General features: G+C 42.3%; 1 protein-coding gene across 3 annotated transcripts in view; it reads right to left on the bottom strand.

Moving 5' to 3' along the window:
• macrod1 (mono-ADP ribosylhydrolase 1) overlaps positions 1-15,241 on the bottom strand; it is a 192,130-nt gene that overhangs the window by 33,438 nt on the left and 143,451 nt on the right. For 2 of the 3 annotated variants that reach the window (XM_074648623.1, XM_074648622.1), the window contains exon 5: positions 6,972-7,088. The exons of the other annotated variant lie outside the window; for it this stretch is intronic. In XM_074648623.1, coding sequence (XP_074504724.1) covers positions 6,972-7,088 — 117 coding nt within the window. The remainder of the gene's footprint in view (positions 1-6,971; positions 7,089-15,241) is intronic. 3 annotated transcript variants of the gene reach the window in all.

Here is a 15,241-nt window from a genome sequence, read left to right as displayed (position 1 = left end):
GCCATCCGGTGACACCCGCCCCGGCTTTTTCTTTTTGTCTGCCATTCCAGCTTTTTTCCTGCCAATTGTCATTACCCCGCTTTTTGGCTCTGCATGTCCTCCCCCCCCCGCCTCCCCTCCTCCCCTCCTCCCCTCATGGCCTCTCACCATTCTTACCTGGGAGGCCACGAGTCGCTGCTCCTGCTTTTCATACTCAACGGCCAGCCATCCATCCGTCCATCCTCTCCCCTCCCCTTTCTCTCTCTTCTCATACCTCCATCTGTCCCTCGTCTTTCTTTATCTGCCTTTAAAGCAGGAGGCAGGAAAAAGGCTAGCAGGTCCTTTGTGTGCTCGGCCTCAGTTTGTGCTCAGCCAAGCGGACACGGCTCTTAAATCCAGGCCCGGGCCTTTGGCACAAAAGGAAGGCTCAGGTCTTGTAAAGGCTCTCCCTATCTCTTTCCACCTTTCTCTGAAAAACACAGAGGGGCAGTTATTCCAAACAGGAGGACGGAGAAGAGGGGGGGGACAAGATGCCGATGCTAAAAGGAGCGGACATAATTCTCCTCATCAGAGAGCAAAGACGCTCTTTACTCCAACTCTCTTTCCCTAAGCCAAGCAACACTGGAGCTTTTTTTATCCCCCTTTTTTCTCCTTCAAGGCGAATGAATTAACTGAATGAATTAACACCAGGGCTGCTGTGATCATCATCATCACCGCGCTCCTCCTCATCAGCAGCAGCAGCTTTGACGAAGCTGTTTAACACCTTGAAGGATCACACTGCTGACGCCGAGGCAGGAAGAAGCAAAGATGTCGACAACCTTGTCAAAAAAAGAAGAAAAAAAACCCAACTAGCAAGGTATCACAGTCTGAGTGCTACAGTCTTTAGAGTCTTGTCAAGTCTCTTGGCACTACTAAAGAAGCCTTACTGCTGATGATGATAGGAAAAGAGGGGGAGGGAGGGAGGAGGTGAGATGGGGAGAGAAAGGAAAGGTGGGTAGAGGAGAGGAGCGAGATACAAGGGAGAGAGAAGAGTAAATGTAGGAGTGAAAAAGAGAAAGAAAGAGGAGGTGAAGAGGTAGAAAGGTGAGGAAGAGGATGAGAAGAACGGGAGGAAACAAGGTGTTTAAGTTGTTGATCACGACGGGCAGAAACACCACGTCTTCAAAGAAAGGGAAGCAGACAGGAGAGAGCGACAGGGCAACAGGCGACGCACAGAGATGGAGGTCTGGGAGGAGAGGAAGAGGGAGAGCTGCAGCGAGGATTTTAATTAGCGATAATTGGCCACCGAGGGAACAGAAACGGGGAGATGGGAGGCAGGAGAGGGAAGAGAGGGGAGCATAACAGCCAGTTTTTGACAGAGTGATATCTCTCTCTCTTTGTACCTCTCTATTTCCTTCAGCACTTTTTCTTATCTGAGCCTCTTTCCATCACCATCTTGTTTTCCCTCCATCTTTTTCCACCTCCAACTGTGCTACTCCCCAAACAGTATCCTTCACATGCTACTAATGTCCCCCTAAATGCAAGACACAGCAAACAGAAAGTATTTGGGACAACATTAAAGCAATTACGCTACAAAGCTTTGCACACTTTACTGAGCTGCAGAATCATTTATAAATGCAGTTAATAGTTTGCTTTATTGGCTGAAATCCAGAATAAGATGTGAGAAAGACAGCTGACCTGCAGAAAAAATACTACTACTATTCCATATGTTATTTATTACAGTACTTCAACTAATCTTAAAGCTGCTATAATCAATATTTTCATATTGACAATGGATCACATACTGTAAAGGTCTTATTGATAACATTTTGATTAAGGCTGTCAAAGTTAACGCAAAATCGTTTTAACGCCACTAATTTCTTTAACGCGTTAGCACTACAGATCTTTCGGAGGTTGTTGCAGACTCATTTTTAAAGCTAGAGTGAAGATACTGCTATCATATGAAACTAGAAAAAATGTCATACTAGCTTGTCGGGAAGGAGGCTAAATAACGCTCCAAACTTACGCTAAACTGTCATGGCCATTTTCAAAGGGGTACCTTGACCTCTGACCTCAAAATATGTGAATGAAAATGGGTTCTATGGGTACCCACGAGTCTCCCCTTTTGGTATCTCTGGATCATCAGTTAGTGTGGAAAAAATAGATAAATGGATGAGATTGACTGTAAATGCCTGGCAATGACTTGTTGTGAAGTAAATGCAATGAAACGGGGGAGGGAAAATGCAACATCTAGTGGTTGAATGTTATCAATAGCACCTTTTATTAAGAATTATCAGTTCCCATCAGCTCTACAGAGCATTGTAGCGACTTTTAGTTCCTTATTTTGGTTTTCCAGCCTCCAACTTTCTGTTTGGGTTCATTCTCACCCCTCTGATCTGCATTGTTTTCAGCTGAAGGTTGGCTTTTTTTGTTCAGAAAAAAGGATAAAAGCCCAATGTAGCCTACCTGCTCAGCACCAAACAGCAGACAGATAAAGTTAGCAACTGTAGCTGGTGAACATAGTGGAGTATTTAGCAGCCAAGATATTTTTCTAAGAGAACGGATGCTCCGTTTGACCTATTTTTAGTGCAAAACTGCTAGACAAATAATGTATCTGTGTTCCCTTCATGGAAAACTATTAAGCTGCAGTTAACTGCCTGGAGTACTTTGTCTGTATTTGTAGTCCTGATGGTTCAGTTCATCACCAGATTAAGAATTAAAGGTTATCAAGGTTGTAAGTCTCCATTGACATCACTAGAGTGCTGCCATTACTGTATGTAAATAGTGATTATGGTTCTGACCTCATGTTGTCTCTCTCGCTCTCCTTAGACCTGCCCCCGGCACCTACCCTCCCTAGTGTGGCGTGCTTTTGCATCTCGATGTGTCCGGCAGGGGAGCGAGAGCCGCCATGGGAACACGATAGCAGGGTTACAGCTGTGTTTATCGGTACACAGGTGAGCTCTGGGGCGCTGGGTCGCCTGGACAACACTTACGGCCCACGCTCCCCCGTCTGGCAACCGCAAAACACACACACGGGCGCACACCTACACATGTGCACATGCATCTCACAGCACGCAGCTGGCTCAAAAGTGAGCAACACATAAACAGACTGATCTCAAACTCCTAATCAAGTCCTACTAATTACGGCGGCTCATGTGCCCCGAAGTTGACAGGTTGCTGATTTAACTGCCTTTAAGTTTTGGTTAATATGTGAATTTAGACCGGGCCTGCTTGAAATTTTCCAGCTGTCATTTGTCAACATCTCTAAATTGCATGCGACTCCTGCTAAACAGCAGCAGTGGTGTGCCATGCGCTCCGGGTGTTGCTAGGTTACGGCACTGGGATGCTGCTGGCTAAGTGGCTGCGGGATCATCGACGGACACTCTGCATGGAGGGCTGACAGCAGGTCCTCTGGACCATTTGGCAACTCGTGAGTCAGACGCTCTTTAAATCTCACATCTGGTGGCAAGCCCATACAAATCAAGATCAAAGTGTTGGCTTCGAGATTGGACCTGTCTCTCAACCTCCATGCCGCTCTCCTGTCGAGTTTCATTTTCATTTCTTTCTCTTTTCCACGGCAGCAGCGCTCTGCCTGCTTTGTTATCCCTCCTTTGCTTTCCGTGTGTTGTTGCTGTCTCGCCTCTCTCCCTCATGCTGAGAGGTAATCAAGCCCTGTTGTGAGTGTTTAAGCGTCGGAGTAGAGACGCATGTTGAATTATTCTTGGGACTTAATATTTTGTCTGGGGGGGAGAGAGCTAGTCTCCGTACCACACGCTGGGTGACGGCCACGCACACATGAATACACCCACACACACAGTTAGTCAGTCAGTGAGTCAGAAAGACAGTCAGTCACACAGGTCTCACGCTGACAGATAGTTACAGGTAAGACAGTGATAGGACCTGACAGGCAGCCCACACTGTATACACTGATACACTTATGCAACACAGACACAAGTAAACACAGTATGCACACTAACAGACTGTATGAGAGAAATGCACACATAAGGACAAGCAGCAGCATCCACTCCCGTATACAAACATTACAGTTCCACAAAGTTAACCAACAAAAAGGAGAAGAGACAACGTAACAACTCATCTCCTCACTAATTCCCTCCTGTCTTCAGCTCCCCTCACATTCGTCCCCTCCCCCCACGCCGCTTCTTTTTATTTTTATTTCTCGTACCACTCCTCTCCTTATCTATCTCTTCTACTCTCCATTCTGCCTTGAGCTCGCCTTTATCATCGTTACTCTTTCATTTTTTCTCTCTCTCCTTCTTTCACTGTGAACTTAAACTCTCCGTGGAACCATAAACTGATATCACACAGACTCAGTGTTCCTTTAATCTCTCTCTCACACACACACACACACACACACACACACACACACACACACACACACACACACACACACACACACACACACACACACACACACACACACACACACACACACACACACACACACACACACACACACACACACACACACATTCACTCACACTCACACACACACCTGGGTGGTCATTATAGCTTGGCGAGTGCATTATTGCAATACCTATTGGTATCAAGCTGTGTGTGTGCCATTACAGTGGTGGGCAATATGATGGTTACAAAAGATCATGTTTAAAATGCGGGGGTGGGAAATTGAAACTTCTTTGAACTGTGTGTAACACTACATACAGGATAAGACCAGTCATATTCTACGTGTGTCTGATTCAAAGACGTTTATGATCGATAATCCGTCATGTTACAATGTCGTACTCTATTAGCATTGCACTCCTGTAACATTGACGGACTCACAATGGTCATTTAGAAAATGGATAAAAATGGATACAGCAAAAACGGAGATATCAGCTTTTTTTATTCCACACATTCTTCTTCCTTGTCAAAACCTGGTTCTTCCTACACTACCCACAATGCAACTCGATCACAGACAGTTCGTCAGAGGTGTGGTCAGGTGTGTTATGCTAGTAGTACCGAGATGAGGAGCGACTACAGAGGTCTCACTTCTTTCTAAAGGCATTTGCACAGCAAGTTCGTATTTTTCATCCAAAATTGTCGCCCTTTTAAAAATAAATCACGTTGTGTCAATCACGTTTTCACACCGACTCCAAAACTTTCGTCTGTCTTTAAAGTTTTCGGAACAGGTTCGATTATCTGTGTTTTTTTCACATCTGTCAAAAGCCAAAAGAGGGTTGTTTGACCACTCAGAGCCACCGTCCGTGCAAATGCCATCATTCGAAATGGCATCTGATAAACATTCACTGGTCTCCAAGCGCAAAGCACTTAATGATACAGAAATAAAAGAATACAGAGATGCAGAATTTAAAGATAGATTGTGCAGAACAGCTTGGAATCAGGGATGGTTGCAAAACAAAGGATGTAGGAAAGATTAGACAGTAGTGATTGTGCTCTAGGCAGCTAAACGATAGCTTCTTGCAAATGCCATTCATTCATTAGCCCTGTTCTGGACTAGCGCTATCAATTACACCCACTTAATTCAATTTTATAATAAATTGCATCAGAATTAGTGTTGCAAGGTTGACAGAGAACTCCACACCCAAGGATTTTTTTCGCTTTCAGACTTGTAGTCTTCAGCCCCAACCGTCACTGACTCAAGTGACATCAATTGAGGCAATTTGTCCGGCTTCACACGGCTCCCTCTGGAGCTACAAAACGCTTTATACAACTATTTTCACATATATGTAATAAGACCTGTAAACAGACTATGATGTGTAAAATTGGTGGAGTTCCTCTTTAAGAAATCCAAGAATTCTGGTACCGAGAGTCTTGTTGATGTGTTAAACTGAGAGTAGGGACGTCACGGTGAGGACATTTTCCCACTGGTTAATAAACTTATCGTAACAATGGTGTTACCGATTACAAATATTGAGTGTCATCTTTTCTTGTAAAATGTCCAGTGTAGAGCGCTTCTTTAACGTTGGATGGATGTGTGTCTGACCTTTCCATTCAAGCTTTCGCTGTGGGACCGCAGGTTTCCACCTGGCGCCACTGCACTGCGCACACTTGCTGTGACGGCTCATGCCTCATTAACGTTATGGTTCCCTTATAGCATTAGGTTTAAATCAGAAATAAGCGCTTTTGCTTTCCTCTTCACACGGCGCTGATACGCGAAAATGAACTAAATGGGTTTTATTTCCATTAAAAAAGCAAAACGACGTCGGGCGAATGTAATCGGTGTATGCCCGAACACTGTGTAACACTGGTAACACCGACTACCGTGGCAAGTCAAACTGAGAGGAAACTTCATAGCCATTTGTCTTTTCTGCAACATTTTGTATAAAGCAATCACTGCTGCGGTGTTATAGCACTGCACTTCCACGCAGAGCTTAAACAAATTAGTCGATTGAACCAGTACTTCCCAGTCTGTGGGGTCTATTAAAAAAGATAATCTACAGATGAATCAACAATGAATATAATAGTTAATTGCAGCCCTGCTTCCAAAAAGGTCACCTGTCAGTGAAACAGGAAGAGGCGAGTTACTGCTGTTCACTTTTTCTTCTTGATGTCTACGTGGAGCTCTGAAACTCTCCTCACAGTCACATGCTGTGTTTTAAACGCCAAAGGGGGATTTTTTTTTGGGAACTAAAACACCTAGAAAAGCTTTTTCTGTCATGTTGAATCTTCGGTTTCGTCACATTATACACGCCGCACTGGATTGCCACTTAATAATTGAGTGCCATTTACTTTGCTATAAATGGAAGGCAGAAAGTGAGATTATCGAGGATACCTATATGAGTTTCTTGGGCTGGAAAGGAAAACTGATCTACTTTAAGTAGAGAGAAAAACAGTTCAATTAAGTTGTGTTCATTTCTGACAACCTCATGAATGAAAAGAAATAAACAAAATATTAAAATAAGGCACTTCTGCTTTCCAAATTCACAACAGGGGTGTTTTATTCTTCGTCGCCGTCACACTTTCCCACACATTCACACCTGGAAGCAGCCCAGCGAAACCACAGTTACACAAACACTCACACTCTTTATACTCACACTTTGCTGGGAGGCCGTAGCCACAAGTGATCTTGGCCTCTCCGGTCTCACAGCCGTGGAGGGAAGCACACTCCTTTTTTAGCATTGGACCTGCAGCGCGGTGGATCGCTCCGTCCACTGGAGAGGAGAGGAGAGGACAGGAGATTCAGAGGGTTGGCCTACTTACGTGAATCCTCTGCAGTCCGACTACTTACACGGAGTCTGAATGTTTGAAGTCCAGCAGACACTTTTACAGGTGTCAAAGCTTAGAGCTGAAGCGGCCTGGATAATGTCAGTATTAGTGGGGACGGTTGAGTTTCCCGTCTTCTGCAGGTTGCTAGCTGTTCACCCCAAATCCTGCTTTTTTCTTTTTCTTTTTCTTTTAATACTGTAAGTCAGCTTTTTTACTTTTTTAATCATATTTATTTATTTTTACTTATTTTTCTTTTCCTATCCTATATCAATTTTCTATTTCCTTTATCTCTCAACTTACTTTTTCTATTAGCATTAAGGTGTATTATAGATATTTTCTCTGTATTTTAACTTTATTTATCCATAATTTTGAATATATTTTCTGTGGTCAGCTGTGGTTGCTTCTGTTTTTGTTTTAATAATAATAATAGTAATAAATTCAGCGCTTTTCTGGTGGAACTCAAAGACGCTTAGTTTGTGTGAGTAGATGTTTGTGTTGTCGACAAAACAAAAATCTTTTCACTGTACAGTTACTGTTTACTTCATTATTGATTAACAATAAAAAAGACCTTTGAAAGAAAGAAAGAATACTGTAAGTCAAACTATCGGTCTCTCTGTGTGTCAGTCTATTTGATGGATTTTAGGGCCACTGCCTTAGTTAATTACTCCATTTAATGTGTTATTAAGGACCCAGCTGACTTTGACTTTTTGGTCAATTAGTCTTTATTAATTACATTTTCATGACTCTGTATCTATCTTTGATCCACACCACATCTAAAGAGCGTGACTGTGTTCATTTCCAGGAGGGCAACGATGCAGGAAAAGCAATTTTACAGCTGTGCCAATTACCAGTTTCAGTCAATCTTTGCACCCCTTGCAGTTAGACACATTTCCTCAAAGTTAATATTTATTATTATGGTTCTCAGCATTATGGAGCCAAGAAAGCAGCATTTAATTTTAATGAAATCACACTTGAACCAATTAAAATACAATTGGAACAACAGGTTTGACAAACAAACAAAAACAAACAACAAAAAAACTAAATAATTGACCATTAAGGAACAATTCTTCAAAGCCAAAATATTTAACTACTATTTTGAATGGAAAAACAGAAACTATGCAATAAAAAGACAATCATTTTAAAGAATCATTTAAATCATTTTTAGTTTATAATATATCATGAAAAGACATCATTCCAATGAGATGCTGGCTCGTAGGTCGACATCAAAGAATTGAAGGAAAAGCTGCACACATGATTCAGATTACATCTTTTTTCATTTAAATTTGATAGATTTATGTTTTTGCACATTTGCAGAAGAAAGCAAGGTTTACTAAAGTGTAGGATTATGGTTGCATAATGGTTGCAGTTCCTAATGAATGGCTTTCAGGTTTGTTAATCATCTAGACAGCGTTGAAACAGAAGTTTAGACTGTGCCACTTTGTCAGGGAACTTTTATAAAGTATTTCCTCGGGCCTTTTAAGCCTTTATATAAAGTTATCAGTGTAGAGATGACAGGAAACAAGAGAGAGAGTGATAGGGAATGACAAGCAACAAAGGTTTGGACTCAAACCGGAGATTTTACAGTTGGTCTTCGCCTTAAACCCCCCCGAGGATACTTTTCTAAATGAAATTATCTGCAAAATGTTCATACTGGATGTATCTGCAAAATGTCCACTGACAACATATTTCATTTGTTTTCCCTGTAATATGTGCTTTTGCAAAACGACATCTACGCCTGGCCACTAAAGAATGATAAATGTCTTTTTTATGGTTATCTTTGTGCAGTCCGGGTAAGGTTATGGAAAGATCGTCCTCTTGGTTGAAGCACAAAACAGGATGTGTTCAAACCAAAATCATGACCTTTCCTCAACCTTAACCAAAGTACTTTTGTTTGCCTAAACCTAACCATATAGGCAGGATGTGACAGACGAGGGCTGTCAATCAATTAAAATATTTATTCGTGATTAATCTCATGATTGTCCGTAGTTAATCACAAACGCAACTTAATTGTACATTTTTTATCTGTTCAAAATGCACCATAAGGGGAGATTTGTCAAGTATTTAATACTCTTATCAACATGGGAGTGGACAAATATACTTGCTTTATGCAAATGTATGTATATATTTATTATTAGAAATCAATTCACAACAGAAAACAATGGCAAATATTGTCCAGAAACCCTCACAGGTACTGCATTTAGCATAACAAATATGCTCAAATCATAACATGGCAAACTGCAGCCCAACAGGCAACACAACTGTCAGTGTGTCAGTGTGCTGACTTGACTATGACTTGCCCAAAAACTGTATGTGATTATCATAAAGTGGGCATGTCTGTAAAGGGGAGACTCGTGGGTACCCCTAGAACCCATTTTCATTCACATATCTTGAGGTCAGAGGTCAAGGGACCCCTTTGAAAATGGCCATGCCAGTTGTTCCTCGCCAAAATTTTGCGTAATTTTGGAGTGTTATTTAGCCTCCTTCACAACAAGCTAGTATGACGTTGGTAACAATGGATTCCTTCGGTTTTCACTCTATCTTTAAGACTGAGTCTCTAAGACTTATTATTAACTTTGACAGCCCTAGTTTACATATATTACATATATTTCATTATTATTATCTCACAATGTTTCCAGCCAGTAACTTCCCCATCACCGGCCTTTGTAGCCTGGTGAGATCCTGGCTCAAGACTCTGTTTTTCTTTTGAAATAATTCAGAGGTCTAATGTTGGAGTCTGGCGTTAATAATTCATAATTAACCCAGAATAAAACACATCTGTCAGAGATGAGTTTGTCACAGCACTGTGAGACTTGTCAGCACTTGAAAATAGTTCAATAACACCCATCCATATGTCAAAGCTCAGCGTGTTGGCCTGTGGCTCTTCTCTCCGTCTGACTATATACAGACCAGCTGTTACAGGGGTTGTGTTTAACCAAACTGAGTAGCTCCGGGCGGGGGTCTGGTGTTATCTGAACACCATTGTGTTAAGTTGGCATATCGCACGCCGTGCCGAGCTGTAGTGTGCCGTGTCACGCTGTGCCATGTTGAACCGGGCCACACTGTGAGCTAAGCACAAGTGTGAGGTTATGAGAGGCGAGCTCTGAACACTGGCTACCTCCTCGGGGTGCACAGGAACAAGCTCAGATACCATGCTCACGCTGTGTGTGTGTGTGTGGTGCACACAATATTGCTGGTGTGTGTATATCTCTGTCAAAGCAAATGTGTTACCGTGCACAGATGTGTGTACTTGTGTGTGTGTGTGTGTTTGAAGAGTCCTTGAGGTGACACACACACACACACACGCTGCACACACTAACTTTGAAGCAGCCCAACTCTGAAATAGAGAACAAGTGTGATAAGACGGAGCGATGGAAAAGGGAAGGAGGGAGGAGGGAGGGGAATAAGGAAGAGAGCAGCAGATGTAAAAATAGTCTGGAGGGAGATAAGGAAACAGGCAAGAGAAACTGAGTCAAAAGAAAAAGAAATGGAAATTGAACTGAAACGTAAACCAACAATACCTTTTGAATTGTTTCATGCTTCATGTTTGACAGATACATGAATGTGTGTGTGCGTGCGGGTGTGTCTTTATGAGAGGACTGCACCGCCTTTAGCTACAGCAATGCGTTTTGACCTGACAACCTCTCCGCTCACGCATTACATTGCGTGGTTACAGATACATACAACAGAGCACATATGCATGTGAGCTCACACAGCTAAACACCGAGATTAAGTAACACGTGTCCTAGAATAGAAAAGCTGTGTGGATGACAGTTAATTTAGGAATTTAATGACATCAGTGAGGCCACGTGACCACACAGGACTGATCCCTGCATGTTACCATAACACTTAAGACACCACACTGATGTGTTGTTTGCGCAGCTTCATGCATCCGTCTTTTTACTTATATGTCTCTCACTACGACTACATACCTACAATCATTGAGAAAGTATATGGGTTAGGGTAGGCAAATTCAATAACCCGTATTATTTCTACTTTATTCTTCATGGATATTTTAACAAGTTCTCCAAATTAAACAACAAAATACGCTACGGTTAAGCTCTCATGTTTAGGCACACTAAGAATTGGTAGGGAAAAAAATCATGGCCAGGGTTAGGGTTAGGCCGAACGTGTTTTTCGTGTTGTTGATCGATCTCCATTGATAGAGTAAACAATTTTTTATGTATGATATTACATAATTACATTAAGTTTAATAAAACTAGTTGGCAGCTCTGGGTTGAGCAAATATTTTCACAAACTTATATTTTAATTGTCAGTCTGCTCATGCAGATCACGGGACCGCTCTAGTTGCTGAACCAATCAGATCGTAGTTTTTAACATCATTGATAATACCAACCAATCACATACGGCTTAAATGGGACCCCAAAATGTAAACATGCAGAGCAGGCCCGTCTAGGCTACGTGATGAGCGTCTCCGCGCTGAATAGCCCAGAATTTTGCCCGGAAATTTGCAGAGATGTGGGTTCAAGAGGGGCGATACGCTGCAGATGACCCCTTCACAGGAAAGCAGAAAACAAAGGCACAATATAGATATACTATATAAGAAAACTGGATACCGCATTCAAAGATGACGCCCCATTCATTCTTGTGAAAGTTGCTCACTGGGCGCATACGCTTAAGGCTTCTGCAGGCTTTCTCACGCTTACGATTTTTTTGAACCATAGTGCAGTGGTGACTATTCTGATCATAGGTTTCACTTCCCTTCACAGTTATCTCCTTTATTGCAGTTGAATTCTGGTCTTAATCATATCTAACAACCAAAATCTTTTCAGATATTTATCAATTTACGGGTCCTTGACCTGAAAAAGGTTGAGAACCACTGCCATAGTGCGCGTCACGTGTTGAACGCTGAAGTTGAAACAACATGCGGCCAATTCACCAACATCACTTCACAGTCCAGTAAGGGGACTCGCTCCCTACGCAGACTTTTATTACATATTTGTCATATTCACTCCAGCCTTTAGACGGCTTTGACTCTTGAACGTAAACATATGTCATTTTGAGGCACTTGCTGAAATTAATGTTCTTCTTGGGAGGGCGGTCTTGGATATACATAGACATGTCACTGCAGTGTCCTTCATGTCGTTTCAAATTTCAGGTGGCGCACAACTTCTAAATGCAGCAAACACATCCTGTCCTTTAAGCTGCAGACAACGTCCTTTTGACTTCTTTTGATGCCAAATCGCGCTTTGTGCATTCAGCTGAAGAAGCCTTTGTTTTTCTCATGTTTAAGTTAGATTCCTACTTGTCAAACAGAGATGAGAAGAGAGGAGACAGAATAAATCACTCTGTCTCTGGACGCTGCCTGAACCCGGTGAGCAGGGTTAACAAATACCCATAAACCTCTTCAGTCTCTCCGTGACTCCCACCTTTCTAATATATAGAGAGCTGTCCCTCTAACTGCATTCACTGAAGACAGCCCATGTTAGCTTTCTTTCAGACTGTGGTAACTTCTGGCTCTGTGGGAGCCGGTGTAATAGCCCAGCAGGAGCGCGGCACGCTACTGAGTAGATTCAGACACTGTTCTGTCACTTCAATGCGGTCAGAAATACGAAGGGGGAATTCATGAGCAGAGGGGGGTGCAAATGAAAGATCGTTTGAAGTAAAGCTGCACCGGCAGTACTGCTTCATTGCAGGCATATACAGTATGCAGGTGTATTATTGTTTTGTGCTCAAGGATGGCAATATTATCTATTGCTTCTACAGAACAATATCAACGACTCCATCTGGTCATGCTGCCAAGTGCAAAATAACAGAATTAGTTTCTCTTTTTCTTCATGAAATGTTTAGCTTTTTGAAATGAATAAAAAACTGTAATATCTCATTGGATTGCCATGTAATTCAGTACAGACATTCATGGTGCCCAGAGGATGAAATGTCATAACTTCAGTGATCTCTAACTTTTCATCTTGTGCCACCATCAGGCCAAAAAATACTTTGCTTTATGACCAAATACCTGCAAAATGAATGACATTCCTATCAGCTGTACTTTAAGTGTTTAGTGTTAATTAGCAAATGTTACCATGCTAACCAGTCGGCATCCTCCGGGTCTGAGAAGTGAAGCCAATGAGGAAGTGCCTTAAACTTGCATTCTTTCTAACAGCCAGCAGGGGACGACTCCTCTGGTTGCAAAAAGAAGTCTGATTGTATAGAAGTCTATGAGAAACTGAGCCTACTTCTCACCTGATTTATTACCTCAGTAAACATTGTAAACATGAGTTTATGGTCTCGATCGTTAGTTTCAAGTCTTCTTCAATACAGCATGATGTTCATTTAGTAAATTATGGTCCCATTTAGAGTCAGATAGACCATAAAGCAGGGGATGCTTTAGGGCGTGGCTACCTTGTGATTGACAGGTCGCTACCACGGCGTTGTCTGGTCTGGGAGTTGTCCGTGTTTTTGTCTTACAACTTTCACAGTGTGTTTTCAGTTCATGAAGGTAAATATTAACATTTTGGTCATCTAAAAATGTCTTATCCAGCGTTCGGTTGTACTTAGCTCCACCCTCTCGTGTCACTTCTGGTTGCATAAAAACAAGATGGTGACGGCCAAAATACCAAACCCGATGCTTCAAAATAGCAGTCCACAAACCAATGGGTGATGTCGCGGTGACTCCGACCACCTCTTATATCTGTCTATGATGCTAACACGCTAAACTATGATGGCGAACATGGTAAACATTATACTTATAGTGTCACTTTGAACATGTTAGCATGTTGACATTAGCATGTAGCTCAAAGTCCCGCTGTGCCAAAGTACAGCCAGTAGTAGTAGTAGTAGTAGTAAGTGCATGCTGCAGACATTACTGTTTTGTTCAATTGTTTGAATATTTAGGCCACTATTTAATGCTATAATTAAAAACTCATACATACAGAGATAACTTTAGTCTTGTTTTCTGTGTTATTCCACCTGTATGGGTGCTCGTCACGATGTTTAAGAAATTGTATATGAACGTTTCTTTCATCTGTGCCTTCACTGAAAATCTATTTCCCCTTGGAAAAGTCAAACTCATATTGGCTCAATATACAGAACACATACTGTATATATGTATACGTGTATTGATGTATCCCTCCTTTAGACAGCAGACCGGGGACGCCCTGACTATATTAGCATCACTGCAGCGTCGGATGCTTGTTCATACTCCACTGACTCCGTCACATGCAAATGGAGTACCTGAACTACTCAACAATCAGCCATAATTGGCTACACCTAATGCAACCAACAGACATCAACCGATTATAATGAATTAGTCATGAATTTAATTTATATTAATAGACACTAAAAAAAATCTTTCAGGAAGTGTCAAACTCATTACCATACTAAAAAAAACAGCATTCATTATTTAGCCTTCATTACCATACAAAATATCACATCAACGATTTCTGCTACGGAAGTCTTCCAGGGGATACGAGATGGGACGGAGATATATAAAACAATGGAGAGACTCACACGGAGACAGAGACGAGACGAGACGAGGGATTGAACGGCACAGTTGGACAAAGAGAAATGGGTTTGGAAGGGGATCAAGTGTAAAAAAAAAAAGGGGTGTGTAGGTGAAGAGAGTGAGGGATAAAGAGGCTGAAAACAAAAGGGGAGGAGATGAATGGGAAGCGGGGGTTCAGAGACGAGAAAGAATAAAAAGGATGCAATGGATGGATGGATACAGAAAGGGGGTAGAAATGAGCGTTTTGGCTTCTGTAGACCGGTGACCAGCCAGCTAAGCAGGCGGCTGACCAGTTTAGGTGTTATCATGCCTCCCTCACAGGCTCTGTATTGACTGACTCTGGGGGAGAGACGGAGGGAGGGAGAAGTGGGGGGGTGAGGAGTGACTGGGAAGTGATAATTGGCGATATGCTTACCTGGCGAGGAGCCTGCAACCCCCAGCAGGCCACACAAACAAACACAGACGCACACACACAATGCCGGCAATGTTATATGCCAGGACAAGCTTTACCCTCACCAACACCCACCCTTACACACACACACACACACACACACACACACACACACACACACACACACACACACACACACACACACACACACACACACACACACACACACACACACGAAAAAGCAC

This window comes from Sebastes fasciatus, chromosome 10 (assembly GCF_043250625.1).
Source record: "Sebastes fasciatus isolate fSebFas1 chromosome 10, fSebFas1.pri, whole genome shotgun sequence".
NCBI lineage: Eukaryota > Metazoa > Chordata > Actinopteri > Perciformes > Sebastidae > Sebastes > Sebastes fasciatus.
Note: the sequence above shows the minus strand (reverse complement) of the source record. Positions and strands in the feature narration are given on the sequence as shown.